The sequence below is a fragment of the Podarcis bocagei genome (assembly GCF_964188305.1).
Source record: "Podarcis bocagei genome assembly, chromosome: 2".
Taxonomy (NCBI): Eukaryota; Metazoa; Chordata; class Lepidosauria; order Squamata; family Lacertidae; genus Podarcis; species Podarcis bocagei.
This window is the reverse complement of record NC_138126.1, coordinates 104,510,866-104,536,630: the sequence shown is the minus strand read 5'-3', so window position 1 is coordinate 104,536,630 and position 25,765 is coordinate 104,510,866. Positions and strand designations below refer to the sequence as shown.

At 44.9% G+C, this 25,765-nt stretch overlaps 1 protein-coding gene across 9 annotated transcripts in view; it reads left to right on the top strand.

Moving 5' to 3' along the window:
* BAHCC1 (BAH domain and coiled-coil containing 1) overlaps positions 1-25,765 on the top strand; it is a 116,566-nt gene that overhangs the window by 32,905 nt on the left and 57,896 nt on the right. The window contains exon 1 of one of the 9 annotated variants that reach the window (XM_081180808.1): positions 13,802-13,838. The exons of the other annotated variants lie outside the window; for them this stretch is intronic. Within the exon in view, the coding sequence (XP_081036934.1) occupies positions 13,817-13,838 (22 nt within the window). The 5' untranslated portion in view covers positions 13,802-13,816. Of the gene's footprint in view, positions 1-13,801; positions 13,839-25,765 lie in introns of those variants that run through there. 9 annotated transcript variants of the gene reach the window in all.

Sequence of the window (25,765 nt, the reverse complement as noted above, 5' to 3'; positions counted from 1 at the left end):
GACGGAAAGAATCAACTGCCGTGTAGGCAGGATGTAACAAATGGCCGTGTGTTAGCGCTGCAGTGGCGAAGGAGATAAAATCTTAAGTATTTGTGGCCGTTGCCCACAAGAGCTAAACAGAACTGCCACGTTTAGGGGCGGTCTGGCAACAGATGCTGAGAGCAAACGAGAGAGCAGGATTTGTCCCATGTTGGATGCGGGGCTAAGTAGACCCTTATCCCCAAACCAGCAGGGCAGTTCTTATGACCCAGGTTTGCCCAACTGTAGCTACTAAGTCTCTCACGCCACAGCGGGCCCAGAGTCCACTGGGATGGCTTCTAGTTTTTTCTTTTTTAAGCAGATGTCAAGTAACATTAAAAGGAAAACCAGAGAGAGAGAGATCATGAATATTAAGCAAATCTTGCAATTTGGAGGCTGGGGTCTCCCCCCCCCCCCCCATGGTGTTCAGGCACAGAGAAGTTGCAGACTCTTGCCATGCAAATGGCGTTTAAGACTAGGGAGCGGAGGAATATTTCTCAGAAGTCGTTTATCATGGGGGCTTGCAGTGTAACCAAAGCTCTCTTCGAAAATGATCCCTTCATTCTGACAAGCCACATCCCCAAGGGTGTGCTGGGACGCAGAGAGAAGGGGGTAGGGGCTTCGCTCCTCCTCCTGGGCTACTCTGGGACTCCCCCAATTCAGAAGGGCGTGGGACAGACAGTGACACTGGCCGGGAAACATCTGTTCTGCAAAATTGCTGGGAATGTCGACTGAGCTACAAGGATTTGGAGAGAGGGCTGTGCTAGCGTTTGGTCTGCTGCTGTGTGTTTTGGCCTGTGTGTTGAGGGGGGAGGGCGAGTGAGCCATGTGCCGTGTGGCGATAGCCTAATTAAATATTAAAACACCCTGGTATTACAGCATCTTTTAAAATGTACTTTTCAGAAAGATATTTATGACAGCTCATCTCTGCGAGGAGGGCTGACTCAGCTGTCTCCCAGAAAAGGGGTGAATTCATCCTTGGCATTCAATCCCTTCCTCTGTGCAGAGTTGGGGGAAAGGCTGCTTCCAAGACATGGCCCAGGGCTTGTGCTGGGTAGATGTCTGAAGGGGTCAGCTGCCTGCTTTCCGCCCTAAAGAGGCAGACAAGAGATTCACAGGCAAACCACAGCTGTTTAGGAGTGGTCTTCGTAGCAATGCAACAGGGGTTTACAGATCAGGTTGAAGACCGATAATACAGTGGTACCTCAGGTTACATACACTTCAGGTTACAGTCTCCGCTAACCCAGAAATATTACCTCAGGTTAAGAACTTTGCTTCAAGATGAGAACAGAAATCGTGCTCCTGCGGCGTGGCGGCAGCGAGAGGCCCCATTAGCTAAAGTGGTGCTTCAGGTTAAGAACAGTTTTAGGTTAAGAACGGACCTTCGGAACGAATTAAGTACTTAACCTGAGGTACCACTGTAATAATAATTTAATAATTTATTATTTATACCCTGCCCATCTGGCTGAGTTTCCCCAGCCACTCTGGGCGGCTTCCAATCGAGTGTTAAAAACAAGACAGCATCAGATATTAAAAACTTCCCTAAACAGGGCTCAAGACCGCCCTCCCAAACATGGGATTTACTCTGAAATGTCTTGGGCCTAATGAAATATTTCCCTGTGCATCTGGAGCCTTCCTCTTTTTTCCCTACCAGCAAATGATGCCTTCTTGGGTTTTGGCTTCACACTAGTTTGTGACTCTCTGGGATGCTGGGAGTCGATGCAAAGGGCGCTCCAAGAATTTGGGCAGAAAAGAGAAACATGCAAGCCTTGTCTTAATCTGCTCCGTAATAGCTTAGGATGGACCTGAAGGAAATCAGGTACGGCACCTGAAATGTCCCCAAACTAAATATGTGGTGTTGGGCTCCTTGTCAGCACAGTGCTTTGATACCTGTGCTGGAGCCTGTATTTCGATATACAGTGCTTGAAACTGTATCCTTTAAGCTGCTTCAATATAGAAAAGCCAGGTACAATATATCAAAATAGAAGTTTTCATTGCATTCAGGGATGCTTCCTTCCTTCAAAGTAAACCTGCATAGGATCAGGCCGGTAACAGTGCCTTCTATATGGAAATTCCTCTTTTAAAGGGGGGTCAGAAGCACTTTTAATGCACACCTGTAAATAGCTGGTGGAGACTTCCATCCACGATGTTTTCCTAGGGGACAAAAAGGAAGAGTTTGGGTTTTGTTTTGTTTTTTGTAAATCAGGTGAGATGCTCAACTTCAGCATATCAGTGTGCCAAAAATGACTTACATTGGCATGCATTTTTAAATGGCTAGGAACTATTGTAAGGCTTCTCTAATGGATTAACTAAAATATATATGTATGTGTGTATGTGTACACCCCGCCCCCCGGTAAAATAAAATGAAGCAAGATGAGACCGGCAAGTCTCCATGTGGAACTACAAGTGCGTCCTGAACCCTAACTTGATCTTGTCTTTTTCTTTTTGTCCAGAAACAGCATTGTTTTCTTTCACTCCGCCACACCCCATCCTACAAAATTTGCACGCAGCACACTTCAATTGCTTGACACTTGTAGCCCTCTCAGGGGCAGTTGCTGTCTTTATTTAAAATATGTCTATCCCAGCTGCTGTACCGGGCTCAAGTCAACTTCTAACCACAAAAACACCACAAGTTGCAATGTCTTCCATTCTAGATCCTCTGCCTGTACAACAGAAAGAAAGAAATGGATCCCCTGGGGGCCTCTCCCATCTGTTCACCTGAAAGTTCAGCACCTTTCCTTCTTCTTTGCCTCCTCCTTCCTGAAGTCTTACAATTCCAGCTGGTCATTATTTGAAATCTGTAACTAGGAAAATGTGCCTGCATATTTGGTTCTTTCCTCCTCCTCCCAAATTTCTTTTCCTTTTGTGTTATGACTTGGCAATCTCAAGCCTGATATTTTGTAAATCGGAGGCCTTTTGGGGGCTGAAAAGCAGGGTGAAAACGCTTTAACTACATGAAAGATGTGGTGTCTAGTGCCCTATCCAAGCAATTTCCTATGTTTATAAAATCACTTTGGAGAGAGAGTGGTATTACCTGTTCTAGACCTGCTACCACATCATCATCATCATCATCATCATCATCATCATCATCATTATTATTATTAAAAATTATATACCACCCTCCATCCAAAGATTTCAGGGCAGTTCACATCTCAGGAGTTTGGTAAGGAAGTTGGATATTTTTACTGTTAACCCCCCCCAAAAAAAACCTTGTATTGGAACAAATAAAGCAGAAGGGTGAAATGGGCGAACAACAATGCAAGTTACTTTTGAAGTCCTTGGAGGAAAGGCGGAATATAAGTGCAAAAACAGGAATAATATAAAGGCACGTTTCTGGAACAGGGGAAGACAATCGTTCAACACTTGCCTTGGCAGTGTCTGAAGAATATGCACAATTTTGAGCATATGTATCCTGCCAAGCCATCTGTGCGCAGTCAACAGGATACATTTATTCAGACCTTTTGGACATTACCAGGATGTGCGTGTCTTAGGAGCAAGCAGGTTCATCCCCCTCCCCTTCCATTCCCCCCATGTCATCTTTAAGACACGAGTAAGGAAAACTAAGCATGGAGGGGGCAGGCGTTGAATCTGGAACAGGTGCAGGTGTTCAAGTGGGGCTGGGGACCCTTGTAGGTGCTGCTGGTTTTGTAACCTCAACCCATTCCCCTTAAATCATACTCTGGGCACGCTCAACTCTTCTTGGCTGTAACTCTGCCTTTTTCTTAATAGGCCAAAGGTAAAGGGACCCCTGACCATTAGGTCCAGTCGTGGCCGACTCTGGGGTTGCGGCACTCATCTCGCTTTATTGGTTGAGGGAGCCGGCGTTCAGCTTCCGGGTCATGTGGCCAGCATGACTAAGCCACTTCTGGAGAACCAGAGCAGCACACGGAAACGCCGCTTACCTTGCCGCCGGGGCAGTGCCTATTTATCTATTTGCGCTTGACGTGCTTTCGAACTGCTAGGTTGGCAGGAGCAGGGACCGAGCAATGGGAGCTCACCCCGTTGCGGGGATTCGAACCGTCGACCTTCTGATTGGCAAGTCCTAGGCTCTGTGGTTTAACCCACAGCACCACCCGCGTCCTTATCTTAATAGGCTGCCTGGATGCAAAAAGAGGATAGGTCTCCGGAACATTTTAATAGTAGTGTGGAAGAGGTGACTTCTATGGATGTAACAGGCATGCCTCTTCTGTGCAATAGTTAGGGTTCAGGAGTCCTGCTTTCTTTTGTATCTGGGAACCCCGCTTCTTTAAACAAGCAAGCAAGTTAGCTCAGATGTAATTTATCACTATATACTGCTGGACCATAGAGAGCACCTGGCGTAGTATTCTACCCAAACCACAGGTTGCAAAAGTGAACTGCTTTTTATGGCAATCCTGTGCCACCTCTAAACCTTCTGCTTTGTCCTCTGTGCTTGAAGAGTACGAGTTCTCTTTCACCATTGCTTCAAGCGTTACAGTCCGAGAGCGGTCACATGGAACGATTTCTTAACCTGTAACGTTGTTAACCGATGGAACTCACTGCAGCAGGATTAGGTTGCATCTAAGGACTCATTTTTGATGCAAGTATTTCTGTTATTACAACAGGGGCCTGCCCCCATACCCCCCAAAAATTGGCTGGTGGGGGGTTGTTGAGAGAACCCCCAGAACCAGCCCAGGACAAGCAGAAATGCTTTTGCTGATGGAGTGGTTGTAACAGTGAGACACTGGATTCCTCCCTTGGTTTGCTTTTCATCCACTCCCTTTTCTATGTAAGTAGTGCTCTCTTCTCAGAACACTTATGTCTATATCCTTTCCCAGTTAAACCTAACAGTTCCAAATTTAGTTACACTTTCTCCTCGTACATTTCGCTATTTCATTCATCTACCTGCTTGCAATCACATAGCAGAGCAATGAAGAAGCCCTCCTCTTAAGGCTGAAGTGGGATTCACAAAATAAAACCAATATTTATCTTACTGGTGGTTGGAAGGCACGCACCTATAAATTCTACTTTATTGCATGCAGCCTGTTTGGGTAATTTCTCTCTCCCCTCTTTCCCCCTCATGTGAGGCTTCAATTAAAAAAAAAAAGAGAAAGAAAGCCAACCACCCTCTTGACTTAAGTAGATTTTCAAAGAAACTCCTGCGAAGTTAATTTTTTAGCTATTTGATGTCCCTACACTCAGGGCCCCAGAGAATCTATAGCCTGTCCTGGATAGTATTTCCTTTTCCCTGATTTTTTTTTTTAAAGTTAAGTCCAGGATGTCCTGTGAATACACCAAAGGAGTGTCCGCAAGATCTTGCTGGACTACAACTCCCATCATCCCTGACAATTGGCTTTGCTGGTTGAGGCTAATGGGAACTGTAGTCCAACAACTTCTGGAAGGCCCCACATTGGCTACCCCCATGTTTTCCCAGATAGTGAACTATGGGAGTAAGGTCACCCAGTTTGGTAGGGGGGCAAAGGATAAAATAAACTACTTTCATGGACCCTCAAGTTGCCCATTCTTGGCTTATAACATTCCTGCTTATAACATTGGTCTAGTAGTAGAAATCACTGCACCTAGATTGGAAGATGAGACCTGTCAGGGTTTCCCAAGCTTGGGTCTCCAGCTGTTGTTGGACTACAACTCCCATCCTCTCTAGCTAGCAGGACAAGTGGTCAGGGATGATGGGAATTGTAGTCCAAAACAACAATAGTTGGAGACCCATAAATGCTTCACCTGCACAGGCAGCGAACGATTTGCATGGAGGTTATGTTCCAAGGCACCACACACTTACGTGAAATTGCATATAATCGGAGCACCCATGGAAAAAGCCTGGAAACACCGTTCTGCTGCCTTCTGGAGCCACGTATTGGAGCCTAGATGCGGGTGGTGGGGAGAGGATGAATTTGTTACTCCTCCATCTAGGTTCCAAAATTGGTTGGGGGGGGGAGAGGTGAATTTGTGGTTTTCAGGGGTTAAGTGACAGCTAAAGGGAGGGACTAAGGATTTCCACACATGGCAATGACCCTCTGCTGCACCTGCATTCCCATAATCTCTGAAAACATGCAAATGGGGCCAAGGCTGGAATGTACAACTCCTTGGAATTCGAATGGCTGGGGAGGCTCACCAAAAGAATAATGGGGGGGGGGGGGAGAGATATAGGGACAAAATGGCCTTGGATCTTGTGCCTCTACCTGGTTCACACTGCTGCTAAGGAGGTGTGAAAATTGCCAGCATCACAGTAACAGCGATTTTACACTCAGTTCTTCCCAGAGTGTGAATTACACCACCCAGGGTGAAGAGGGGGAACAATTGCAAGCTGCAGTGGGTGTAAGAAACCACATGGATGCAGCAGTTCTGCATTCTAATTTCGGAGGCAGAGCTGAGCAGGATTTGCTGCATATCTGCCTTTATTGCTGGCAGTGTGCTGCATCACACAAGGCTAATGTTATCCTTAGCAAGGGGTTAGAGGGGGGGTGAAAGACCCACCTTTTGACCACTGAAGGCCGCATGTAAGGCTGTTCCTGGAGTCTTGCACTCAGTTTTTGGAATCTACCTTTGAAACTTAAAAGTTGCTTTCTGTGTGTGCGCACACGTGCGCACAATGAAGAGAATGATCCAAGGTTTGAAAGAAATCTCTAAGGAGCAAAAGCTTTCAAGTGTGGCAGGCAGTTGATGGGGAATGCGGACAGAGCAAATGTTGACCACCTTAATCTCGGTTTCCAAACCGGGCTTTAGGCTATGGTTGCAGGGGGAGTCCACAGAACCGTGCCTGGTGGCCACAGGTGAGATGCAGCATGGTGACATCACTCCAGCCTAGATAGGTCAGTTGGCTAGAGTGTGGTGCTGATAACACCAAGGTTGCAGGTTCTGTCCCCACCATATGGGACAGCTGCATATTCCTGCATTGCAGAGGCTTGGACTAAATGATCCCGAAAGTCCCTTCCAACTCTACAATTCTGTATATCTGTACATACAAATCAAAGGAGCGATCCAGCTCCTCCACTGGCTGTGTGGCTGAAAACCTCTGGTAGGAGAATGGGGAACGTCAGAGCAACAGATCTGAATGTTAAAAGTCGACACGATGGTAGCGAACTATTACTTTTTACCATATGGCGTGACTGGATTCTCCATTAATGTGCCCATGTTGGAGGCTCTTTGAAAACCTGGACCCAAAACAAGAGGGGCTCAGATAACAGACGTTACAGTGGTACCTCGGGTTAAGAACTTAATTTGTTCTGGAGGTCCGTTCTTAACCTGAAACTGTTCTTAACCTGAGGTACCACTTTAGCTAATGGGGCCTCCCGCTGCCCCCGCGCAATTTCTGTTCTCATCCTGAGGTAAAGTTCTTAACCCGAGGTACTGTTTCTGGGTTAGTGGAGTCTGTAACCTGAAGCGTCTGTAACCCAAGTTACTGTATTCAGCTGGCATGTGAAAGTGGTCTTGAAATCTCCGACTTTTTGAGCTGCTTTGTCTTTTAGAGGTTTGCATGTGTTTCTTGGCTTTCTGCAGCAAGGAGTTTCCACACTATCTACTCATGAATGTCTGGATCTGTTCTTAGGGCACATTTCACAACAAAATTTGCTGGAAACCCCAAAACCTTGCAGAGCTCACTAGCCTGAAATTTTGCCTCTTTCTAAACTTCACATTTTATATAATTGTAATATCTCTTGGATATTATCTTTTACCTATCATTTTCCTTCATCCTTAAATACATTTTCATGCAGTTAGTTTTACTTCTCAGAAGCTTTCGGAGAAACTTATGGAGCAGTAAAGCATCACCCCTCTCCCATACGTGGATTAATGCATATCCCTTACAACAATTTATAATAAGCCTAGTTTCCCTATTCTTGGAACAAGTAGCAAAGCATACATTTAAGGTCTTTTTCTTTTTCTGGTATGATTTGGAAGCCATCTATGTTTGCATCTAATCAGGCCCAGTGGAGATAAAACTGAATGCAAATAATACTTTTTTTGTTTTCTTCCTAATCACATTATAGCTAATATAATTCTATTAGTCTGATCTCTACCACCAGTTGTCCTCTGAAAACGCCGCACCGTAATCTTAATCAACACAAACTCTGGGCATGCAAGCGGGGGAAGGCTTTTTCATCCTGTGGTTTTTTTGTGCAATGTCTCATGATTGCACCAACTGTTAAAAGCCAGTGCTCTATAGGCATGAATTTATCTCTCTGTTTCTGTAAGGATGCCACATAAATGTTGCAAGGGAACCGTATATATCAGGAGAACAGTCTTTTTTTAAAATGAAAGTGGGTTCAGGGGGAGATATTGTCTCAGCCGGTGACAGTGCTAGGGTTTCTTCTACTTCCGTTCCTCCAGGACTAGGTAAGCAGTTTATTTTTTGCTAGAAAAGCAAAGGCACTTCTAGGAAGTGTACCTTATGGATGCATGAACTGCTAGCTCTCCCACCTCAGAATATTCAAAGTATGGTGATTATCCCTGCATGAGATATGGTGGCCAAGTACTTGATGTGCTTGTCTGCGCCACTAAAGATTGAGGAATCACCCTTTACTGTACAGAACAGTTCTGTTGGCTGTAAATGGATGTGTGTTCCATTCAGAAGGTGACATTGGTCTTGGTTGAAGCTAAGCAGGTCTGGGTCTGGCCCAGTACCTGGATGAGTTACTTACCTGGGAAGCGCATGTGCGCACCTTCATTTCACGATGGAAGGAAGTTTCATAAATGTAATAAATAAGCAAAATAAGTTATACCATAAATTTCTTAACCCATGCCTGTTGGACTGAATACAGCTGAAAATGTTTCTAGCTAATATCCTAGGACAGGGGTGGCCAGACTTTAAGCTTGCTGGATCTACTTTGGTGGATCTCAGTTCTAGTAAAAAACAACAACCAAAGTTAGGTGCAAAATAGCGTCTCTGTGAATAGGGTGCCTCTGAACACATGCTAAGTCCAAGTCACAAGACAGGAGATTCCGACTTAAAATCTTAAGAACTTCCTGATGGTAAGAGCTGTTCGACAGTGGAACGGACTCCCTGGGAAGGTGGTGAACTCTCCTTCCTTGGAAGTTTTTAAGCAGAGGTTGGATGGCCACCTGTCATGGATGATCTAGTTGAGATTCCTGCATTGCAGTGGGTGGAACCAGGTGACTCTCAGGGTCCCTTCCAACTCTACAATTCTAAGATTTTAAGTATTTGTGATCCAGTCCAGAACTGAGCTCAAAAGCCCTTGCACACAAAAGTTCAACACCTTGTTTCCCCCCTGAGTGTTCCGTTTCAGCAACCTCTTTTAGAGTGGGCAGGAGAAAGATGCTTTTCAGTTAATGCTTCTTCCTAATTGCATCACAGCTCATAGTAGCAATGCAGCAATAGAGGTACTGCTGATCTGTGCCGCTGGTTTTCCTCTGAAAATACCATTTCACCAGTTGTAAACCTTTCAAAGATCCTTAATCTGCCTTCTGCCCACCTCTGTCCCAGAATATGTTTCGCCTTCCTGCTGGACTACAGGAAGAGATGAGAAGTTCTCCACACAGTTTGACATTTCTGCCCACTTCTTGTTGGTCACTTGGAGGACTGAAAATGGAAAATGCCATTTAAAATGCCATTTTAAAACACTTGATGGCAAAATAGCATGCAACAGGCAACTTGACCATGATCAGATATTTTATCAGCAGGAGCAAGAGATTTAATATTCTATAGAAGAAGATGATGATATTGGGCATGAAACCCACTCTTGATATTCTTCCCTCCTGTTGCACAATCTCATGGCCCTTATGAATCAGAAACAACAGTGTACTCCTAGCCATGTCTACTCAGAAGTAAGTCCAGTTGAATTCATAGGGTCTTACTTCCAGGTAAGCAGGGCTAGGATTGCAGACTAAGTTAGATGATACAGTGGTACCTTGAGTCTCGAACTTAATCCATTCCGGGAGTCCGTTCTACCCCCAAAACCATTTGAAAACCAAGGCACGGCTTCTGATTGGTTGCAGGAGCTTTCTGCACTCAAGCAGAAGCCGTGTTGGATGTTGTTCGGCTTCCGAGAAGCATTCGCACACCGGAACACTTACTTCCAGGTTTGCAGCATTCGGGAGCCGATTTGTTCGGCAACTAAGCTGTTCGAGAACCAAGGTACCACCGTACTCAGTTTGATTCCGATCAAGTAGGCTGTCCCTCTTGGGCTGGAGACAGAAGATAGTTTTAAAGAGTGTTTCATTTTAATTATTGGGTATATATGTGTATTTCATTTTTCTCACAGTCATCTCATGCAAAACAGGTTTTTAAAACAATACAAAAAATGTACATGAAATGATAGTGCGATGAGACTGTATATACAAGATGGGCTTTGATGCCTCTTTCAAACCACCTTCCGTGGTCTTTAAAAAACAAACAAACCCGGCTGTCCAACTCTTATCTTTAGTGGGTAGCTTGTTGGTATCCAAATCCTGGATATCCTGCTTTCAGTATTTCCCACCCACTACCAGCAGACAGGAGTATAAAGAATGCTTTATAGTTTTGTAGCCAAAGAAGTTCAGGATCTATTTGGGGCTTTCAACCATTGGCATTGATCAGGACATCTATTCTGCATTCTCTCTCTCTCTCTTCCCCCCGCCCTCTCTCTCTTGTCAAAAGGCGACAGATTGCAAGTGGCACTTACAACGTAGAGACTAGGTTGTGATTACCCATTGGATAACATTTTAATTGTGCTTCTGGCACTCTGTCAAGCTAATTTGAACTGCATTTCAATATTACAACATTTATTTAGGCCCATAACAATATGGATTAATCTTAAATTATAATACAGGGAGAATTCCGCATTTATTTCCTATTTGCCAAATATTTAAAAAGGGAGCCCTGACAGGAAACAGAAACGTGCAAGCACCCGAGAAAAAACAGCAACAACAACCCTTTGTAACCACTGGGCGAAGGCACAGATTGAATTGAGAAGAGGACGAGGAGAAAAACTTGCATTTATTAAGATATGTGGACAGAACTTAAGAAAGTAACTTTAAGCTTTCATAATGGCGCATCTCTTTCTTGATCGGCCTTTTGTGATTTGCATTGGCCAAGTTGCACAGTTTCAGTTTTCAGTGAAATTAATAGCTGGTGCACACTGATTTTTTATTTTTGTCTAAACAAGCAGTTTGGAACGTGTTCGTAAGCACACAAAAGTCCGGTTTGCAGGTCCCGTTAAACCAGAGATGATGAACCTGAAGTCCTCCAGATGCTGTTCTATCAGCCACTGGTTTGCCACCCCTGTGTTAAACCATCGCTAAAAACAACAACCCATGTTCCTACTTTAGGGAAGGGCCATAGCTCTGTGGTAAGAGCATCTGCCTTGCAAACATAAAGTCCCAGGTTTAGTCCCCAGCATCTCCAGGTAGAGTTGGAAGAGACTTTTGCCTGAAATCCTGGAGAACCGTTGCTGATCAGTGTAGACCAGAGTCTCCCAAACTTGGATCTTCCACTGGTTTTGGACTACAACTCCCACCATCCCTAGCTAGCAAGACCAGTGGTCAGGGATGATGGGAACTGTAGTCCCCCCAAAAAGCTGGAGACCCAAGTTTGGGGAAAACTGATGTAGACAACACTGAGCTAGATGGACTACTGGTCTGACTCAGTATAAGGGAGCTTCCTATGTTCTTAATATGAATAAGCAACATGCTGGTACGTACAGCTCAAAAGTTCTTGCTCTGTTCCTCCTCTGATGCTGCTACAGCACTAGAAACAAACTAGAACCTGGCTTGATGAGATGTCATAACCCAGGTTTGTGGTTTGTTCCACTCCAGATAAATTGTGAATGGTAACCATGGTTTGTTTTTGACTTACTGCTTGTGGTTTGATCGTGGGGAATAAGCCAATTGCATGGGTTTCTATATTATGATAAGACAGGCTCTTGACTCATGTGGAATGAGACCTTTTCAGCAATGTGCACCAGCACACTAGGTGTTCACATAAAACCATAGATTTTTTTTAAAAAGAAGCCTATGGTTTACTGTCACATGCAAAACATGCTATACATGTGGAAACCTAAGGTATCAGGTGATATTGAATACAGGTCTGCCTGCGGCAATTCCTGTGATTGTGACAGCTGTAAAATGTGTTGTCAGAATTGAATTATTGGTGTGGACCAATAGCCATGATCACCTCTGTTACAGATTACATTGTTTCAGCCTCCCAAATATGGTAAGTCTTGTAGACAGAAAATATAGCGTGTGTGAACAGGTTCTGAAAAATGTATTTTCGCCTGTGCAATGGAATCTCTTAGATAAACTTTGCTAGTTTTCTGTCTTCTCCCCAAACAAAATATGCCATTTACCCAAAGCATTGCAGATAATCTCAAAGTATCCTGAATTTATTTTGGATTAAGCCAAGGCCACTTGTTCACTTATTTTGTTTTATTAATACTTTATTGAAACACCTTTTCTGCCAGCAGACCCCTGATGAACTTGCCACGTAGCCATGTTGGACTTTAGGAATGTTCCATATGTATATTATCTTTTTGATGGTGCCCTGTGTTGGATACTTCAGAGAACAAGGTGTGAAAGTACCATATACCGTATTTTTCCGTGTATAAGACTAGGTTTCCCCCCTAAAAAATAATGTCAGAAATTAGGGGGCGTCTTATACATGGGGGCATCTTATAGATGGAAAAATACGGTACATTAAATCAATTATTTTAGTTTGCTGTCATTCTTCAACTGCCGGAGATGAACAGCACAGTTCTATTGTATATCGCAAGTCCAGCTAAGTTCAGTGGGGTTTAGACCCAGGTTAGTCGATATAGGATTTGCAGTTTTACTGATGCTTGGTGCAAAACGGTTTATTCTTCTCCCCTTACCATTTTTTAAAGGAATCCACATGCTGTTTGTTGTCAAAGCAATCAGTATCTTAAGCCAACATAATATCTAAAGCACTTTTGTTAATGTTTATTAACTTTAGGTATTTTATATGCCTCCTTTCCCCAGCTCCAGGCAGTTTATGTAATGGTGCAGCAACAAAAAAAGTAAATAAAAATTGCCAGCACTTTTGTATAATTAAAGCCTACTTCTGTCGCTTGCTAATTTGTCTGCTGAGGGAGAGTCTGGCCTTCATAATATTGCTTTGGTGCTGCAGAATATGCCTTTCTAGGAGTCCATGCCTTGATGTCTTAATGAAAGGCTTTGCCGTTCTCTCTGTGCCAAAGTTTGGGAACTTACAGGCAGCAGATGACAAGAGTCTTCCCTGGTATTACTCACTGGCTTATCCCTCATGGGCCTAAAAAGAAAAGAAAAAAAGGCACCCCATTGTTTTCCCTGGTTCCAGCAATGCTGAGAGGGAACATGGGAGCTTTTGAGAACTGCAGCAATGAGAGGGGATGTTCCGAATGTCTGACAAGTACCTTGCATATTGTAAGGGAAATATTGCAAGCTGGTGTTCTCTTCTACCCCACATGTACCCACCCCTTGGGTTCCAAAAGAGGCAAAAATGGCGCCAGAAGAGATCTGAACTGCCGGGAGCGTAAATGGCATTTTCTCCCCACTTTGCCTCCCAATTCTTCTCTGGGAGTTTATTTTAGGAAGAGAGGCATCGGTTGAGGGCGCAGCACTCCTCGTTGGCCGGCAGCCAGGCAGACCCCAAGTAATTATAGCGAAAATCCAAACAATTCTCGGGGGCTCGGAATCTTTAAATCTATACGGAGAGCACCAGGCCTTTTAAAGAAGAGGGTTTACAAGCAATCCCCTCCTGAAGTGGATGCAGCCATCTTGGGAGACACGGCTGACAGGAACCGTCCTCTGAGGAGGCTGTCGCGCATGCATGTAGTCGCCTTGTTTTAAGAAGTTCTGGCGTTATCAGCCGAAGGAACCAGAAACTGATTGGGAGATGAGGGGACAAGAGCCAAGAGGTAACCGTGTGCCTTGCCAATGGGTCACTAGGATGGGTTCTGACCCCAGCTTGCTTTGACTTGTAGCGGGGTCTTGTTTGTTGAAGCAGCTGGTGAGCCTCTCTGAAGGGGCTGTGTGTGTGTTGGGGACAAGGGCCTCTTCTCTAAAGACATCCCTGGTGGTTTCACTAAATTGGTCCCTGCACTTCAAGGGAAGTTGCTAGGTTAAGTGGCCCACCAGAACCCCCTCCCTCCTTTTGCTGTGTGATGGGTAAGGATGCCTGTGTACTGTCACTGCCTGCATGTGGCCAGCGTACCTGTGTGTGACAAGCAGCCTAACTCGGGGCCTTTCCTCTGTTGTTTACTGCAAGAGCTAACGAGTATTTTCAGGTTTCCTGGCCGAGAAACTTACTGAGCTCCTCTCCAGAGGTTGAGAGCAGATCCCAGGCCACTTCAGGGCCTAAGCTGGAGCAGGTTTCATCCTTCAAACAAGTGTCAGAGCTCGGAGCAATATGCAAAGAATTAATCGAATGCTCTGAGCATGTGCAGAGTGGTTCCCCCCGTCTCTCACAGACTTCAGAGGATTAGAGACAAGGGTTTCCAAGGTATATGTCTTCCAGACAGGCTTGAACACCAGCACTTTTTAGTATAAAAATGGTAAGCAAGGGTGTCAGGTGTCCCTACTTGTAGTGCCCTTTGCCCACCAAACTTGAATTTGTTACATACACAGATACAGCCTTCAATCTCCATTTGTGTACCCCCTCTGCCCTCCACAGGTTTGTATTTGGATGGTGTTAACAGTTTCCTCCAGTCTGCCCTTCCCCTCCACTTCCCAGGGTTTCCTTCCTCCCAGAGGTTCCTGTTCCATGGAAACCCTGTTCTACAAGGAAGGAGATGGGCACCCAGGAAAGTGGAGACGGGTGCAAACAGAGGAAGCAAACTATAGGCTGCGGGGAGGCAAAGAAGATATTCATTGACACTGGAAAGCAGCTGTTTTATGAATCATCAAGAGGAAGACTTGCTCACTTGCCCCTCAGCATGTCAGCCCTTGGGAGAGCTCGCTGCCACAGAACTGAGGCCTAGGCCGCAATTTCTAACAGGACCCCAAAATTGACCGGGCACATATTTTCAAAGCTGAAAGAGTTAAAAGTGGTTTAAAAAAAAGGTATTGTATTTCCAAGGGGTGCACATTTTCCTGGGCTTCTCTTACATTATGGGATTTTGCCACACCCACCCACCCTAATTTATATTGTTAGCCGCTTTGAATATCTCCATTGGAGTGGGAAAGAAAGTGGGATAGAAATGTTCTGTTTTAAATAAACTGGTTGTCTCACAATGGGGCGACTGCCAATCTTTCTCTGAGGCGTGGAGCGTTGCCAGAGTCGGAAGTGGGGCAGTGGCCTAGCAGGACTGAAAAGATCTGCTGATCTCATACGGCATTTCTTCTTCGGTGACATAACTAACAAGATAATAATTAAAGACAGTTGCTTTAAGATGCCTCCAGATAATCACCACCAAGATCTAAGAATCTGTGCCCTAAGCTCAATTCATAAGATCAGAAATAATACATTTCTTTCCGGTATATAGGGAAATCACCAAGTCGTACCATGGCTGCAAACGCGCACGCACAAACACAAATGCACACTGCTGTATCCAAGGTTGGACTACCTCAGGGTACCTAGAAATATGATCTTAAGCCATGTCCAGGGCTAATTCTGGGAAGTCCCAAATAAACATTTTAAGATTAGCACTCTTTTCCTGGCCATCATTGTTTCAGCAGGGACCATAGCCCATTGGCAAAGCACACAATGCAGATGTTCCCAGGTTCAATTCTTGGCACCTCTGGTTAAAAGAATCAGGTAGGAGGTGATGGAGAAGACTACTGTTTGAGACACTGGGTAGCTGATGCTATAGTCAGAGGAGACAATATTAGGCTAGATCAGGGGTCAGCACACGTTTTCAGCAGGGGGCCGGTCCACTGTCCCTCTGACCTTGTGGGGGGCCGGACTATATTTGGGGGGGGGAATGAACGAATTCCTATGCCCCACAAATAACCCAGAGATGCATTTTAAATAAAAGCACACATTCCACTCATGTAAAAATGCCAGGCAGACCCCACAAATAACCGAGAGATGCATTTTAAATAAAAGGAAACATTCTACTCATGTAAAAACATGCTGATTCCCGGACCGTCCGCGGGCCGGATTGAGAAGGCAGTTGGGCTGCATCTGGCCCCCGGGCCTTAGTTTGCCTACCCGTGGGCTAGATAATGGACTAAATAGACCGACATCTTCCTATGTTTCTGACTGTAGGTCCTTGCATCCCAGATTCCCTTCCTGTGGATTCTAATATTCAGCGTCATGCAACTCTTTGAACTGCCATGTGGGGGTCACTAGAGAGTTCCAATGAGGGATTGCAACACCATAACAGAAGTTGAGTTTATGTTCTTACCCTAACCCTACCCCCCCCACCTTTTATAAGGTGTTCACACAGGTTGTGATTGGGCACATGCTTTGCAGTCCAATATGGGGCGCAGGTGGCTTGCTGAGGCAAAACTGAGAAACCATCCACTCTTGCCTTTTGACACAGCTCCAGGAAGTTCTCCAGTTACCTTCCGAACAGGTTTGGGACTTGGAGGGTGCTTTCAGGATGAACTTGGAAGGGTTACTTTCTTCTCCATCCTGTTTCTTCAGGAGTGCACTCTAGCAGTCCCTGTGAACTTCCCTGCTTCCCAGACAGCGGTGTTTATGCAGCTGTGCCAACTGCTCTGTTACGTAGTGCTTAGAGCCAGGCAGGGACCATAACACAGCATCTTTTTTCCCTTTTCTTTTTTGGGGTCTGAATTCTACAGATTTGACCTCGTTTAGTTAGGGGCTTGCTTTTCTCCAGAGCTCTTTACAATAAGATTTAACTAGAGTAACCTCCATGAACCTAAAACACAGAGATCTGTTGGCGGAGGGGGGAGAAAATACTTTGAATTGTAGATTACCTAGGAAAACAGCCCAGGAGATCTTACCACCCCCTCCCCACTCCCCTTTTTAACTTGCCTCAACTCCACTTCCTCCTCAGAGGTTGAGACTCTTATTGGGCCTTCTGCCATTTATTCTTTATTTGTCGTGATCTGAGGGGCGGGTGTCTATTAATTCTCACTTTTCACGAGCATGAGATTTGTTGGAAATAGACTATTAAAACATGTCTCAATTCTTCAAAGTCTTTATAAAGTTTTTAGGTGTGCATCCTTAAGACTTTTACAAGGCTATGCCTGAAAATATTGAGTGAATGTGACTCACTTGTTTGTAAAAGGTGCATTTTAAAAAATAAATTATTTTTATTTCTAAGTTTCAGATGTTTACAAATTGATACATGCTTTTCCATTTCACTTTTGACTTCCCCACTGCCCGTCCATGGTTTGCCCCATATTTTCTAACATTGCATCATATCATGTTTGTTAAATGCGTGTATTGCACAGGTACACTCGTGCAAGTTGCCTGCTCTAAACATCCCATAAGATGCACATCACGTCGTATCTTGCGATGGGCTTTCATGAGAAGCTGCTAAGGGAGTCTATCTGGGCTGAAGAGCAGAATATAAATAGAAGTAATCAGGGAGCTGTGGTTGACTGTCGCTCCCTGTTCAAATACATATTGGGTGACAAACCTGGGTTTGCTTCTCATGTGTCAAATGCGTGAAACAGTCTTGAATCACGGTGGCCTGTATAAAGGTACCAAGATTTTCCTGTGTAAAGAGACCTTTTTGCCAGGTTGGATGGGGTTGAAAAAAGGTCTCTGTAAGAAATTCCACCTCCTTCTCCCTCTCTCCCTCAGTTCTTTGATCCTCCTCTGTCTCTAGCTTGTCACCCCTCATTTACCACAAAACATTCACCACATTTTCCATGTTGGTTGCAATTTATTTTTCAGTCACCAGCTGCTTTCCCAATCTCATTCTCTCTTGCACACAACCATGTTCTCTCCTCGCTCCTCCCATGCTGCCACCCTGCTGCTCCCAACTTTTTTAAAAAAAATATTATTATTATTGTTGCAATCATCATCGCCATTATTATTTTGCAATAAATTAGGAAGCGTAATCAATATTTGGAGAAGCCCAGTGAGATTTGTTCTGTTTGCATAAGCTGATGGAGTGGATGTTTCTCTGATATTTCAGTGTGTCAAAGGGCTTTATGGGGCAAATTGATTGATGAGCAAGACAGGCTAAGATTACACCGGGTGGTGGCAGCACTTACAGGGGAAGACTTTTGGAGGCCCAGCAATGGCGAGTGGGGGGGGGGCGTGGAGGAGTTCTTAGCCTGTCTTGCAAAGCTACTTGGGTGCTAATTTGCAACCGTTGGCTTCTCCATTCCTTATTACGGCACCTGCTAAACTGTTTACAAAGGCAGCTGCCAGATTGCTGGTTTCGCCACAGGCCTTTTCACACTTTTAGGGCCAAAACTTTAGAGATTGTTTCAATAAAATATAACGTTATCATGGAAATGAACCTCTTTCTCTTACGCTGTTGTTCCTTTACCCCCACCCTCAGATGAACAGCCGTTAATTGTGTGTGTGTGTGTGTGTGTGTGTGTGTGTGTGTGTGCTCGCTTATGTGCAATTTAGAATGTAATCTTCCCACCGTTTTATTTGCAGCAATATATCTCTGGATTAGATCACTGGTCTTAACAGTAAATTGAGCTAGTGGCACCTTCATTTAGTTCTTCTTCTTCTTCTTCCTTCTCCTCTTCCTCCCCCCCCCCCATCTCTCTGACACACATACACACGCAGGACTTGTGTGATGTGGGTGTGGGGGGGCAGACTTGTGAGCATCTATAATAGAAATAGAAACCTGGCTCGCATCTTCATGAGTCAGCACAATATAGCATTAGGTTTTGACTTGGGAAAAGTTGCATTCAAATGTGTATGCAAACCTTAAAAACACACACAGACACATACATCTTGAGGATAGCACACTGCTCTGAAGTGAAACCAGTTGCATCCCTAAATCTAAGCAAGATTTAGCTAACACTGAGCCCTCCCAGCCAGCGTTGTTGGCCTCCAAACTCCCATTAGCCCTAGCAGCTTGACCAATGGGAGACGGTATAATAAAGGAGGATGGAGAATTTGATGGGGTCTTCCTCCTCGTACAGAATCTAAATACCTGTTTCCCAACCAGTTGGATGAACTTCTGTGCTGTCTTGAGTTGGCTCTGTTCACCTGGCACAGAATTTATATAGTGCACTATGACTGATTGCACATTCCCTCATTTTATTTTTTTGAAAACGGCTTTGATTATGCACTTTCCTTCCAAGGCTGCATGCGGTTGCATCAGAGAGAGAGGCAACTCAAGAGGCTGCAGTGTCGCAGTTCATTTCTTTGCCCGGACCACTAAAATTAGGGTGAGATGTGCGGGGGTGGTGGTGGGGAATAACCACTGTGACCTTGCACAGCTCCCATTCACTTCAGTGGGGTGTGTGCAGGAGAACTTTCCCATGGATTTTATCCCAGTTTATTATCAAGCAGCTTTATTACACCTTTTTTATTCCTCAAAATGCTCTGCAATTCCTTTCTCACTCTGACTACTTAATGTGCTGCGATTGTAACAGGTACATGTTATAGCCTTACACTGTGTACCTGCTAAAGCCACAATATTTGGAGCACATTAATGTTTCTCCCCTTTTTTAATTAAAAAAAAACCATGCATGCCACAAAACAGGAGCTAGAGCCTCTGAGGATGCTTGGGCAATGTATGCCAAGTTTGAGAAAGACGTTCTACATTTCAGACATTTCCATTTTAGCTGAAGTTCTTTCCTGTTGAAACGGCCCCTAACTGTAAAGTAACCAAGCAAGACAGTGACTTGCCCAAGACTACGCAAAAATGCTAGAATTTGAACCAGGATCTCTCCCAGCCACCGTGCTGGCCCTCTGTAAAAATGACCCAAATTCCTGCAAACTCAGTTGAATTTTGAGCAAGCTGGCTTTGCCTTCTTCCACCATCGCCAGATAAAATGGTTATGTTACGTTATCTGCTGTAGCTCAGCTCGTTCTAAGCGAAGCCAAGAGACGTCAGGCGTTGGAATTGCAGAAGTTTTGAAAGAAGGCCTGTGTTGCATGCATCAAACCTTTACCCAAATAGCAACCTCCCATGTGAGCCAGCTAAGCATCTTGCTGCTGGCTTAAGACTTGCATCCATGATGAAATGCTATGAAAAGCTGAAAGAGCTCTGCGTGCAGTTGCTGTCCTGCCCCAGCCTCCTGTATGAGCTTGCACAATGTTCTCTCCCTATCCCAAGTTTGCCACCTCTTCCCCACTCTTTGCTGCCCATCCATTCCCCACCCCACAACAGAATTACTCATCCAGGGAACATTGTGTTTGGGAGGGAGGAACCTGCTCTAGGGATTGCTACACTGGCCTGCAGTCGAGTCTTTCCTGGCTGCCTGGATGTCCACAGAGATGCAGGAGAAGCCATAGCAGCAGTTGGAGTGGAGGCTTCCATACACTGAGGTTCCTGCTAGCGTCTGTTTTTGGTTCCAGTCTTTACAGTGCGCTGTGAGCGAGGACAGATGGTTAGACGTCATACCTATTGCTTAATGAAATGGGAAGTTGCTGGTGAGATGGGGTGGTGGAAGAGCTTGCATTCTCGTGTAGCCTGGGGGAGGCAGATCTTTGGTGCACCTGGGACTCCAAAGACGAGGTAGAGAGGGGTATAGGACCTGGTTTACCTCGATAGCCTTTGAAAGAGGCTGCTTCATTGTTTGGCTTGCCAACCTTTGTTGCCAACCTGGGCTTGCCAACCTGGCAGAGCTGCTGTCAGCACCTGAGTAATAGGCAGAAATCCAGGAGCAGGGTTTTTCCTTTTCTTCCACCCAATGCTGTGCTTCCCTGCAGGGAAAAGGCCCAGGTGCTGGATTTTCAGCCTCTCGTCTGTCTAGTAGAGGCACAATAACTCCCACCTTAGCCCCATCCTCCCAAAAGCTGACAACACTGTTTGGTGCTCCTGCTGCTTGAGGATTTTTTGGTGCTCGTCAAAGCACATTGATTTCCTCACTGGGAAAAATGTGTGGGCATCCGGATAGAGAGAGCTAGTGCCCCAAACCTCATGCCCCACGATTCTCCGTAATTGCAGGCTTCCACATCCGACTGACTCAGGAATAGAACGGAGTGCTCTTCTTGCCCAGGACTGAAATAAGAGAATAGTATTTGCTTTGGGGCACATGCCATCTAAGCAATTGATCCGCAACCTGCAAAGATGCATAGCAGGTGACTTTCCACAGCACCATTTCATCTCTGTGACACCTGCTAAGTTCCTAATTGCTAGCTGTTTAAAAGCACAGGAGCCCTGCTGGAGAAAATGGTGGCAACCGTAACTCCTGTCTTTGCAGAAGTGGTGCTGACTCCTACAGGGAAGGATTCCAGACCAGTGTGCATTTATTCTGAGTACCTGTGAGCTCTATTGTGCTAATGTGGACCCTTATATTTGACATCCTAAGAAACTTGCAGCGGAATCCTATGTATGAGCACCTGAGAACAAGGTTCTCTGTATTCAGTGTTTTCTGTGTGACTTACAAATTGCAATCACACCTATATTTTCTTAAAACCAACTCAGCAAGTCTTGTAATTGCTGAGGATTGCTAGTGGGTCATGTCTGATGTAAATTGCAGAAACCAAAGGAAACTGCTTGACTTGGATTTCAGCACTCTGTCCCTTTTCCAGAAAGTTACTGTTCATAATTTTCCTGATCCTGCTGATCACCTGTTGCCAGTCCCCTCCACCACCTTTCTTCTTTTTCTCACCCTGGTTTTTGTTGCAACACAAATTACCAGGTTCTTTGAAAAGATGAACCTTGGAAGCAGAAACAGCCATCCAATTAAGTTAGCATATTCAGATTGACGCCGCGGATTGCGGAATTTGTCTGTCCTTAATGTAGAACTTTGAATGAAGCCCAAATGCTATCTAAAAGGACCAGGGGACATCAAAGGGGAGAAGAGAGAAAGCCACGGTATTTTAAGGGGGGGGGCCGACCACAATGCTTACACACACACACACACACACACACACACACACACACACACACACACCAGTTCTGCTCTGTTTTAAAAGACTGGAAACCCCTGATGTTACAGAAGGAGCTGCTGGGTCTGCCTCAGCATGCCGCACTTTTGAGCTTAAGGCAGACTTTGCATCCCTTGATGTGGTCAGGAGGAATTTTGAAATGTACACATCGCAGTTCCACACCAACCTGTGGACAGTCTGAAAAGACCCAGTGAGAGCTTATATCCAATTACAGTTAATAACCTGTAATTCAGGCCAGTTTGAGGCTATTTTTCTCCTATGTTTGCCACTGCCGGCTATTAAGGCTGGGCGTTGATTATGGGCCTCATTCAGACGCCCTCTCTGATGAGATGTGCAGGCTGGGGAGGTGGGGACCAGGCGTTTCAGAGCAGAGAAAAGCCCCAAGCGGGAGAAGGAACGCAGATACAATTGGGCAGTGCATGTGTTTATATTGTATTCAGGTGCCGTCTCGCTCCGCCATGTGTACACGCAGAGGTTCTAGTGGGAACTGTCTGAATTGGGAGGGCAGGACGGTGCTCAGGGAATCTTTATGGTTGGTTGGCTTTGGAAGAGAAGCGGCTTTTCACATGCCCTTGAACGCAGAGGGCTGGCTGCGCTATCTAGAACCGGGCACAGCGCAGCTGGCTGTGCTTCTGTCACAGAGAGCCTGGGCATCCTGGCAACGAGCTATGCATAATGTAATTTATTTTTTTTAAGATGGGTTGCTAACAAGAAGGCCAGAGCTGTGGCTCTATGCTCTCACTGCTGTACATGGCTGTTTGGGACAGGAGCTCCCAAATACTTTGCTGTACAGTAGAAAGTCAACCAATCTATTTTTATCTTTCTTTGGGATCTGCCTATTAGTTCCGGCTGGTAGCCTGGAAGTGATCCACCTTGTACCCTATTGTCACTAGCACTGACAAGTGTGTTACTAGTCTGAACCTGGCAACTTTCCACAAAGCCGTTAGCAATCTACCTCTGGGCCATTTTGGGATATTTTTTGTCTCCATATGTAGAATTCAGAGATGAGGGTTCAGATGTCTCAGCATTCCCACTTACTTGATCATGTGGGCAGTTTAACTGTCTTTCTTTGGCACCTGCTATGACTCTTCCAATGTTTCATTATTATTATTTTAAACAGAGTTTTGTTGTTATTTAGGTGAGCGTTTTGCTTTTTGGGTTTTTTTGGTCTGTATTCTATTTGTTTGGGGGTATGTATGTATTAAGTGTCCTGCCTATTTCAAGGGAGTTATGAGCATTTTCAGATCTTCTTCTGTGAAATGGATATTTCATGGTCCCTGCAACCGTTTCTTGATTTCCAAAAGTGCTCCTAGGCCCTAAAAGTTTGGGAACTCCCTACTGTAAGGACTTACCAAAGGAGCAGTTACGTTGTGTGTTATTGTAATTTAATACTCTGGCCCCAGCAAACTGGAGTAACCACCCCAAACTGTTAAAAGTCAAGACATCAGGTCCTTAAAATTACAAGTGACTAAAAACTGTCAGATTTTTAAAAGGTGACGATTACTTATTTCCCTTTTTTATTTGAATTTTAATCATTTGGGGCACATGCAGCAGTTCTCATTTTTAGACAGTTATATGTAAGAGTTAAAATATTCTTTTTTTAAAAAAGTGGAAGTTTAAGTTCTCAGATTTCCTCAGTGAGTTCTCCTCATCTCAAGAAAACTGCCTTATGGGTAAGACTAACAACCAGACAAAATTTTACTAGCTGAACTCCCATGTTCTTATCAGATGTATACATAATGGCTTAGACTTTTTCTATGATTCAGGCAATATTTTTTTCATGTGTGTGTGTTTCTTATAGCTTCGCATAATGTCTATACAGATTCCACATATGCTCAGCGACACTGACTCCTTCAGGTTGTTTTAAAGCGTACACACACCCCCAAAGCTTGTTGCATTCACAAAGAAAAATGAAATATATTTTAAATAAGCTCAGAGCCACTCAACCCGAAGGGCCATAATTTTTGAAAACAAAAGCCAACAACCATACGTACAGACCACGTGATATTACTGTGTGGAAAATGGTATTTGGGCTGTGCAGCACATTGGATATCGTGCTGGCTTCTGGGTTTGTGTGGTGGTGCTGGTAGTTGTTGTTTTCACACTTTCCCCCAGATCCTTCTTGATTCAAGGATGGGCGCAAACCCAGACCTTTCCCATTCCCAGAATTTTCGCAAATCCAAAGAATTGAGCAACGGAAGCCCTGGAGCCAAGTTTTTGCCTCCCTCGCCCTCACTGGCACAAACCCTTAACAGCTAGTCCCTGACTCATGCATGTTGTGGTTTGCCTTCGCGGCCAAGGAGCTTGTTTCAAGAGAAACAAGCTCCTGATTGGGCTGAGCATAGGAATGGGCCTAGCAGTCCCCGGGCTGCCTTGCCTCTGCTATTGACTCATTAAAGTTCCCTTGGGCAAGGTCCCCTCCCTTGTTCCAGCCCTTCCCTCCCTTTGCTTCTCCAAAGAGATGAAGAGGAGATGAATTTCTACGTGCAAAAAGCTGAGAAACTCCACACGGAATGCACTTACTGCAGTTGCAGACCCTCCAAGGGTCCCTATTTTCCAGGGGTAGTCCCAGATTCACAGAAGCCATCCCAGTTTCTAATTTGATCCCGCTTTTCCTTAGGATGTCCCCATTTTCATCCGAGAAATGTTGGAAGGTATGGAGCTATTCGACCCCCCAAAGCCATCGGAAGGCAGCCCTGTATAGGGAAGTTTTTAAATGTTTAATGTTTGATTATGTTTTCATATCTGTCGGAAGCTGCCCAGAGCGGCTGGGGCAGCCCAGTCAGATGGGCAGCGTATAAATAGCAGAATTATTATTATTAAATAGGATGTCCCTGTTTTCATTGGAGAAATTTCGGGAGAGTATGCAGTTGGTGGTTTGGTAGCCAGTGGGGGTGGGTCAGATTCCCATCAGCCACATTGTTGGGTTTTTTATTTTTTAAAAAAAGGCTAGCAAGGTTATGTCTTCCTGCTTCACAGTGCCTTACACATATTGAGGGCAGTGCGTTGAGAACCCTTGAATGCACCAAAGGCGAATTTATGATACTTATCTGGTTGTGCATGACATGCCCTCTCTGCGTTTCTTGGTTGGCGCTTCTTCAGTGCTCAGCATTACATTTCTGTTGTTTCGCACCATGCATTTGAATGCAGCCTCCCCCTCCGCCTTACATTCTGCACGCTGGTGTGATTATGGTTGACTGTGCTGGCTTTGCATTCATGGGCATGCTTTTGGGTAGGTAGCGTTTGTTTGCTGTGAAGATTACACAGCAGGAAATATGTGTGTTTGCATCACTTCTTCGAGACAGGAAATGTGCGCTGAATAATTTGTGAAGCACTTAATTTGAGCTGGGTTATATAAAGGCTTGGCCCCGTAATCAAATTTCCACGCCGGGGCTTAGAATTAAATTGTGAGATAATCGTTTAACTGAACATGTGCAGAGTGCCTGTGATATATAAAGAAAATTAGCATGTGTCTGGGGTTAATGGAAAATATTTGCATCGCTCAGAGCGTATAGCTTCCGGTCAGAATTGAAGCTCAGCACCTCCTCTCTGGGAAGTACTACATTTGTGTAGCTATGAGGAGAGGTTGGTATTAGCGTTCTTCCTCTGAGTTTGGATCTACTAGGCATGAATCTGCTTCTCGAAGTTCTGTGTGACTTCTTTTTTTAAAGTTGGAATGTGTCTGGCTTCAGCTCTTGGTGTGTGCTAAGATGGCGGCTGTTCCGTTTGCGATGGAGCCCAGAGCTGGAGGTTATTTTCAAGGCAGTCCTAGCTGCTGAACCTTTTCCCAGCAGAGCTGGTTTGGGCCAGGCCTCTCCCACAGAACTTGGCCTCCTTTTCCAGCCACTGAAACCTGACTGGGAGCTGCACAGATGTTTGTCTGAGTATTTC